The sequence below is a fragment of the Dermacentor variabilis genome, chromosome 5, assembly GCF_050947875.1.
Source record: "Dermacentor variabilis isolate Ectoservices chromosome 5, ASM5094787v1, whole genome shotgun sequence".
NCBI lineage: Eukaryota > Metazoa > Arthropoda > Arachnida > Ixodida > Ixodidae > Dermacentor > Dermacentor variabilis.
This window is the reverse complement of record NC_134572.1, coordinates 183812703-183821322: the sequence shown is the minus strand read 5'-3', so window position 1 is coordinate 183821322 and position 8620 is coordinate 183812703. Positions and strand designations below refer to the sequence as shown.

The window sequence follows — 8620 nt, the reverse complement described above, 5'->3', positions numbered from 1 at the left end:
TACGGTGCATCACTCGTGGGAGTGGGAGCTGTGTTAGCTCACAGCGATGCTGAACGGCTCGAGCAACGTGTTGTTGCACGTCAGGAACACTGACCAAGATGGAACGCAATAAGGTCCACACTGACCGCGAGGCTCTGGCTATTGTCTATAGCGTTCGTCCATTTCACCAACATCTCTGTGGGCGAAAATTCTGCATCTTTACTGATCATAAGCCGCTCCTAGGCATACTTCAATGAGAGAAAGACATCCCGGTGATTCTGTCACCGCACATGTTGCGTTGTTCTTCCATGTTATCTGCTTATTATAACAAGCTGGAGTATAGAAAGGCGCAACATCACAGTAATGCTGACTGTCTGAGCAAACTACCTATACCCGGAGGTCAGCAGAACATCGAGCCTCCAGGGGACGTCCTTTCGCTAGAAGCAGTGGAGTACCCTCCTGTGAGCGCAGTAGACGTCGCATCAGCCACTCTGCTTGACCTATGTTTGTTCCGTGTCAAGGAATGGGTGATAGCCGGCTGGCCAGAACAAGGTGTGCCTCCAGGATATGGCCCCTATCAGGTGAGGCGCGCAGAATTTTCTGCGTGGTTTAGGGCAGAAGGGTTCTATTTCGTCCCCTGTACGGCAATGTTAATTATGCAAGCTGTAACATCGTCGTTAGCACCGGTGTAGGTATGAACCATAAAAATTGAAGCAGAGGAAGCAGAAGAAGAAGAAGAGTTTTCTGTGCGTCCAAGGTTCTTCTTCTTGCTCACTAGGAAACAAGGGCAAGAAAAAGAAAACCGTTGTTGCGATTTATGACCAAGCTGAGCGTCCTTTACGTCGTACTGGTCACATTGGCCGACATGGCGTTCGAGATATGCACCGGTGAGTTGGAAAGACATGCACAATGCTGGGGTTTTACGTGTCACAACCACGCTATTATTGAGGCTTGCCGTAGGGGGACTCAGGATTGATTTTGACCGCCCCGCGTTCTCTAAAACGTGCTGCACCCACTGCATGACACATGAACACATTTTTCTGCATTCAGCCCCTATCGGAATGTGGCCGCTGAGTCCGGGATCGAACCCGCGTCCTCGAGGGCAGCAGCGTACCGCCATAGCCACTGAGTTACAAAGCAGGCATACTGTCTGTAATCGATAAGGACGTACGCATACAGTTTTTCAGGCAAAAAACCTGGTCGTTTTGAGGCACAGCTCGGTTTGTGTTCTCGCAATGCAGTCAAGCTTTCGGGAGCGTGCGGCAACGATCGACATTTCGAGGTTTTTGTATCCGCAATTTTCATCACTGTGTTGCGCGTGGACCACGGCTGCTTTAGTCATCGCGTAATTGTACAAAGAAGTCCATACTCTCCGAAGAGTCTGCTGGCAATTCGACAAAATTAATTTGTAAGTCTCCGCAAGGAGCAGCGAAAGCAAAGTTGTGGTTATCCGGAAATCTCTTATTGCAGGGATTAAAAGTCGAGCACCCCACCAAGCTTATAGATATAAACGCCACGAGAGCCGCGAAAAGGCCCGCAGTTTTGCGTTGCAAACTGTTTGTACGGCTGTTGGCTGCGGTCCATAACTGACTCCGATATTTTAGCGTTGAATGCTTTTCTCATGTCCGCGTATATTGATCGTTTCTTTAGCGATTAAAAATTGCTACCCATCCCCATTCGTTACGTTCGCGATTAAAATTCGCACCATCGATTCTCGTGCCTGCGCCTGTACGGTTACAAGGTTTAAGACGTTTGTCGTTTCGCCGCTTGCAGCTCGGCCGCTGAACCCATTCGTGCGCTACTACGAGCCGCTTTCGTATCTGCCTGTCAACGTCACAGGAAAGGCTCGCTGTAAGCGCTCTGCCTCCAGGGAGCACCGTGACACCCACAGCGTGGAGTTCACCTTTAGAGCTCACAAGAGGTAACTGGCATTATTGATATTGACGTGACAGCTTCAATGGGCAGCTCTTCACTGTCAACATGACACCAACTGCAGTTAATCGGAGGAGGTCTAAAAAACTTTGCATGTCAGTTATAAGCACTTCTTGCTTCCTGACGACCGCCATTACCGAAGAAGCGTCGACAAACAGTCGCGCATTCAGGTTTGCAACACGTTTAGAAGGCATCTATTTTTGTAATCGAGAAGCAATTTACGGGTTCGGTAAATGGGGCCTCCGCAGCCACATTACTATGGCATCAGGGGGTTCCTGCAAATGGGTGGAATCCTCCACTTTGCTGGCTGCAGTAGCAGTCCCCGTTTTGCACCAATCGATATTATGGGCTGCTCTGCTCTTGTGTGACACATGCCGAAATGCTGTTCATCAGCTCATATCTAATTAATTACGAAATTAGTATGTAAACACTCTTAACACCGTTCGTGCGCCGCGTGCACACACACACACACACACACACACACACACACACACACACACACACACACACACACACACACACACACACACACACACACACACACACACACACACACACACACACACACACACACACACACACACACACACACACACACACACACACACACACACACACACACACACACACACATATATATATATATATATACATACATACATACATACATACATGTAGGGCGCGCAGTACTTCTGGACGCAGCGCCGACGGAACAACAAAAAGGTAGTTGGCGCGGACTGGTGAGAAGTTCTTCTTTACGAGTAGATTGTTTTCAAGCGTGAAGGAAGATAATCCGCGCTTAAATGCCCAGGGGACAACGTCGGTGTGCCCTCCCAAATATTCGACGAGGCCTTTTAGCTCCGAGTCTGCCCGTTGCTGTTCAGCGAAGTCTTCCGCGCTTATCATTCCAAGGAATGCGTCGTCATTCTGGTCATCTTGCTGCGGCGGGTCAATGGGGGCGCGTGATAAGCAATAGGCATCGGAGTGTTTTCGTCCGGACTTGTAGGTTACAGTGATGTCGTATTCTTGTAGTCTGAGGCTCCACCGCGCCAGTCGTCCTGAAGGATCCTTTATATTCGCTAGCCAACACAACGCGTGATGGTCGCTGACGACTTTGAATGGCCTGCCATATAGATAAGGGCGAAATTTAGCTGTAGCCCAACCGATGGCGAGGCATTCCTTTTCGGTCGTAGAATAGTTGCCTTCCGCTTTTGACAGCGACCGGCTAGCATAAGCTATCACCTGTTCGACTCCGTTTTTCCTCTGGACTAGAACGGCACCGAGGCCTAGGCTACTGGCGTCAGTATGGATTTTTGTATCGGCGTACTCGTCGAAGTGCGCAAGTACCGGCGGCGATTGCATGCGTCGTTTGAGTTCTTCAAATGCGTCGGACTGCGGCGTTTCCCACTTGAACTCAACATCACATTTAGTTAGACGTGTCAACGGCTCAGCGATGCGTGAAACGTCCTTGACAAAGCGCCTGTAGTAGGCACACATGCCAAGGAATCTACGCACTGCCTTCTTATCGATGGGTTGCGGGAACTGGGCGATGGCAGCTGTCTTTTGCGGGTCTGGGCGGACACCCGATTTGCTGATTACGTGGCCTAGGAACAGAAGCTCATCGTAAGCAAAGCGGCACTTTTCCGGCTTCAGAGTGAGCCTAGATGACTTGATGGCCTCTAGTACTGTCACAAGCCGCCTCAGGTGATCGTCGAAATTTCCGGCGAAGACGACGACGTCATCCAAGTAAACGAGACAGGTCTGCCACTTCAATCCTGCTAAAACCGTGTCCATCACGCGCTGGAACGTTGCAGGCGCCGAGCACAGTCCAAATGGCATAACCTCGAACTAGTAGAGGCCGTCTGGGGTGATGAAGGCCGTCTTTTCGCGATCTCTTTCGTCGACTTCTATTTGCCAATAGCCAGACTTGAGGTCCATTGACGAGAAGTATTTAGCGTTGCAGAGCCGATCCAATGCGTCGTCTATCCGTGGGAGGGGGTATACGTCCTTCTTCGTGATCCTGTTCAGACGACAATAATCGACGCAGAAACATAGGGTTCCGTCCTTTTTCTTCACCAGGACAACAGGGGATGCCCACGGGCTTTTCGACGGCTGGATGATGTCGTCGCGCAGCATTTCGTCGACTTGTTCTCATTATAGCTTCGCGTTCTCGCGGCGAAACTCGGTAAGGGCTCTGGCGGAGTGGTCGAGCGTACTCCTCGGTGATTATGCGATGCTTGGCGACTGGTGTTTGTCGAATCCTCGATGACGTCGAAAAGCAGCATTTGTATCGCAGGAGCAGACTTTTGAGCTGCTGTTGCTTAATCACGGGGAGACTTGGATTAATGTCGTAGTCTGGTTCGGGAACCATGGTCGTCGGGGTAGATGCGGCGGAATCCGAGAGGACAAATGCTTTGCTCTTTTCCAGGATTTCCTCGATGTACGCGATCGTCGTGCCCTTGTTGATGTGCTTGAACTCCTGGCTGAAGTTTGTCAGCAACACTTTCGTGTTTCCTCCGTGCAGTCGAGCCATCCCTCTTGCGACGCAAATTTCACGGTGGAGCAGTAGACGTTGGTCGCCTTCGATGACGCCTTCTACGTCAGCGGGTGTTTCGGTGCCGACCGAAATAACAATGCGGGAGCGAGGCGAGATGCTCACTTGATCTTCGAGCACACTCAAGGCGTGGTGACTACGAGGGCTCTCCGACGGTATCGCATGATCTTCCGACAGAGTTATTGACTTCGACTTCAGGTCGATGACTGCGCCGTGTTGGTTGAGGAAGTCCATGCCGAGAATGACATCTCGTGAACACAGTTGGAGGATAACGAAGGTGACAGGGTATGTCCGGTCGTGAATGGTAATTCTTGCCACGCACATTCCAGTCGGCGTTATGAGGTGTCCTCCAGCGGTCCGAATTTGAGGGCCTTCCCACGTAGTCTTAACTTTCTTCAACTGGGCGGCGATGTGTCCGCTCATGACGGAGTAATCAGCCCCTGTGTCGACTAAGGCGGTGACTGCGTGGCCGTGGAGAAGCACGTCGAGGTCGGTGGTTCTTTGTCTTGCGTTACAGTTCGGTCTTGGCGTCGGATCACGGCTGCGTCGCATTGACCTGTGACTGGTATGTGACGTCGTCAGGTCGTCTTTCGTCGTCGCATTCTTTCCTTCCAGACTTCGTCGGGACGGCGGCGTGTCGTTATGTCGTCGAGGTAGTTTCTTCGGAGTCTTCGTCGGCGGCGGAGGATCGTCGTCAGTTCGACGGACAGCAACCTCACCTCCATCGGTTGCTGCTTTTAGTTTTCCGGATATGGGCTCGCTGACCGGCCCCGGGCTGGGCCAGTGTATGGTCGGTGCTGCGGCGACAGGTAGCGGCCTGGTGATGGCGAACGCGACGGTCGTCGAGAGCTCCACTGAGTAACCGCGAGGTAGTCAGCGATATCGCGAGGGCGTTCACCTTGCTGCGGGCGCGGAGCGTTGACGGCGAAACCTCGCAGTCCCATTTCCCGGTATGGACATCGTCGGTAGACGTGACCCGCTTCCCTGCAGTGGTAGCAGAGCGGGCGGTGGTCAGGAGCGCGCCAAACGTGGGTCTTCCTCGGGTAGCTGCGCTGGGCGACGGGTGGGCGTGCTGGCGGTGGTCGACGGAACTGCGGCGTTACAGGGCCCTGGCGCGGTCGTGGAGGAGGACCTTGACGGCGTACGACGGCGGCGTAGGTCATCGCTTCGGGCTGGGGTTCCGGTAATTGAGGTTGCTCCTTTGGAACTCCAAGCGACCGCTGAACCTCATCTTTGACGATGTCAGCGATCGAGGCCACTTGAGGCTGCGACGACGGGAATATCTTCTGAAGCTCCTCTCGTACGACTGCCCTGATAGCCTCGCGCAGGTCGTCGGAGGCCAGTGATTGAACTCCGGCATAGTTTGTAGAGTTGGTGCGGCGGTCGAATTGCGGGTTTCGCATCTCGAGTGTCTTCTCGATGCTAGTGGCCTCGCGAAGAAACTCGTCGACGGTCTACGGTGGGTTTCGTACCATACCGGCGAAAAGTTCCTCCTTTACACCACGCATTAGTAGCCGGACTTTCTTTCCCTCGGAAATTTCCTGGTCGGCGTGGCGGAATAGGCGGCTCATTTCTTCTGTAAAATTCGCGGTGGTCTCGTTAGGCAGCTGCACTAGGGTTTCTAGTATTGCTTGGGCTTGTTCTCTGCGTACGACGCTTGTGAATGTCTGCAGGAAGCCGCTTTGGAAAAGGTCCCAGGTCGTTAAGGTGGCTTCTCTGTTCTCGAACCACGTCCTGGCAGTGTCTTCCAATGCGAAGAAGACATGTCGCAGTTTGTCGTCGCTGTTCCAGCTGTTAAATGCAGCGACCCTCTCGTACGTCTCGAGCCAGCTTTCCGGGTCCTCTAATGTTGAACCGCGGAACGTGGGGGGTTCCCTGGGCTGCTGCAGCACGACGGGGGATGCTGGGGCTGCCATTTGGGTGGACTTAGTGGCAATCTTCCTGCTCGTCTCAGGTAGATGTCCGTGCTCTGGGGGCAGTCCTTGCAGTCGGCGGCTAGCACGCTGGTCTTGGGCGACGTTGGCTTTGTCCTCGGGCTTCGGGCTTGGATCGCGGCTTTGCGGGGGCGTTCGGTACATGAACGCACAAGCACCTCCACCAGATGTCACGTGGTGGTGACGTTGAAGAACACAGTGGTAACACTGCGAAAGACATAACTAACTTTTATTGGGCAAACCTGTGCCCACAAAAACGGGCTACACTTATAACACAACGATAGCGGCGAACACGGGCGGCGATCGTCGAAAATCTGATCAGCGGGTCAAGCGCGTCCGCTTTTATACAGCAGTCGTCGAACGTTCCAGACTAATCGTTCGGACCCGCGTGCCTACCACAAGGTTCTACACTATTCGCGTCAGGTGATGAACTCAGATAACATAAGGTTCGGCGACAACAGACAGCGGATAGAAGCATGGATAACTTTCCAGAAACTTGGGATACATGCAGGCGCGTCTCACGCTGTGCGATTACATTTGTTAGGCGGCGAAACGTGGTTGCCCGATAAAGATAAGTACACGTGCCAATATATATATATATATATATATATATATATACCAGTAAAAAGCAATTCTGGGTCCGGGTAAATATTCACAGTGAAGTAGACGCGCGTATGAAACGGTTTATTGCCGTTTCGGCCGAGGTCCGGCCTTCATCAGAATACATTGCGTGGTGTCAGTACCGTTAATATGCATGTGCATATCAAACAAATGAAGCTATGTTTACATGAAAAACGAATAAAATGGGCGAAAGAAATGCATCTGAATCGTTCAAAGGACAGCTGAAACGTGTATAAACCAATGGCGATTGCAAACATATCATCTAAAATACGAAGCATAAAAACGCACCGAAATGAATTGCAAAAACCAATTGCCACGCGACAACAAAACGTCACCCTATATGTGCTATGTTACCAAGCAAACACAGACACAGAAAAAGGTGAATAGTGACGTACTAGTAGAAGAAGGGGCGAGTGACGGGCTACAAAGACAGGCAACTCAATTTTCATACACATTCATTCAAACCACACGCGACGTACGGTATGAAACTTATAGATAAGGAAGGATTCGCGGGCTTCTCTATGATAATTTGAACGAAATCCAGATTCAAGCGACGTGACTTTCAGTTTATCAAATGAGTCTTGAGATGGGCAGGTTGGGCACCATGTTAGCGTGGGATTTATTATTGTTAAAGCGGAATCTGAAAGGCCCTTCTGTTTGTCCGATGTACTGTTTTTTGCACAGCGTATATTACGTTAATATTACGTTTTTTGTGTCACAGTGGATATCGCCTTTGATTTTTAAACAAAAGTTTGAAGATGTACTAGTAACCTGTTGCGATGTGACCATGTAGGGGCATACTTTACATCGCGGTGTTCGACAAGGATGGCATCCGATGGCATCAGGGCAGTCAGTCTTAGATGATGATGCTAGTATATCTCGAATATTTCTAGCTTTAGGGTATACTGCTTTAGGCGGATCAGCGAATATGTTTTTGAGGCGTTCACATTGCATTACAATATTGTGGTGTTTCTTTAATACATGCGAAACACTTGAGACTGACGCAGTGTGGGTTTGGACAAGATTTCTCTGGGTTGAGGGAGTCGGTTTGTTTGCAATGCAAAGAAGCGTCCTTCGGTCATGCACGTCAGCGCGTTTTAGTGCATCGTCAATTAATTGTGGTGGGTAATATTGTCTTTCTAAAGCGCTTTTTAGGGTACCGCAATTTTTTTTGAAACTCTGATTGCTCAGAAAAAATTCTTTAGAACGTTAGGTTTGGCTATAAGGAATGCCAGTCTTGCAATGTTTAACGTGACTGCTATCGAAGTGCAAATATTGACATCTATCTGTCGGCTTTTTGTATAGGGCCGTAGGTAGTTTATCATTTAGCACTGAAACGCTGACGTCAAGGAAGTTAATAGTAGATGCAGAATACGTGTGATTAAATGATATGGATGGATGGGCATTGTTAAAGTCAGATATGAAGGAAAGCAGTTCCTGTTCCCCATGAGGCCAAATCAGAAAAACATCGTCAATGTAACGTTTGTAATAAAAAGGTCTTAAAGTCCTGGTTAGCAAAAATTTATCTTCTAGCTGACCCATAAATATATTGGCGTAGTTGGGGCCAATTCGCGTACCCATAGACGTCCCACTAACTTGC

At 50.4% G+C, this 8620-nt stretch overlaps 1 protein-coding gene across 1 annotated transcript in view; it reads left to right on the top strand.

Annotated features, from left to right (window-relative positions):
- The first annotated feature begins 844 nt into the window (after positions 1-844).
- LOC142583732 (disintegrin and metalloproteinase domain-containing protein 10-like) overlaps positions 845-8620 on the top strand; it is a 41251-nt gene continuing 33475 nt past the window's right edge. Inside the window, exons 1-2 of the mRNA XM_075694220.1 lie at positions 845-866; positions 1753-1900. Coding sequence (XP_075550335.1) covers positions 845-866; positions 1753-1900 — 170 coding nt within the window. The remainder of the gene's footprint in view (positions 867-1752; positions 1901-8620) is intronic.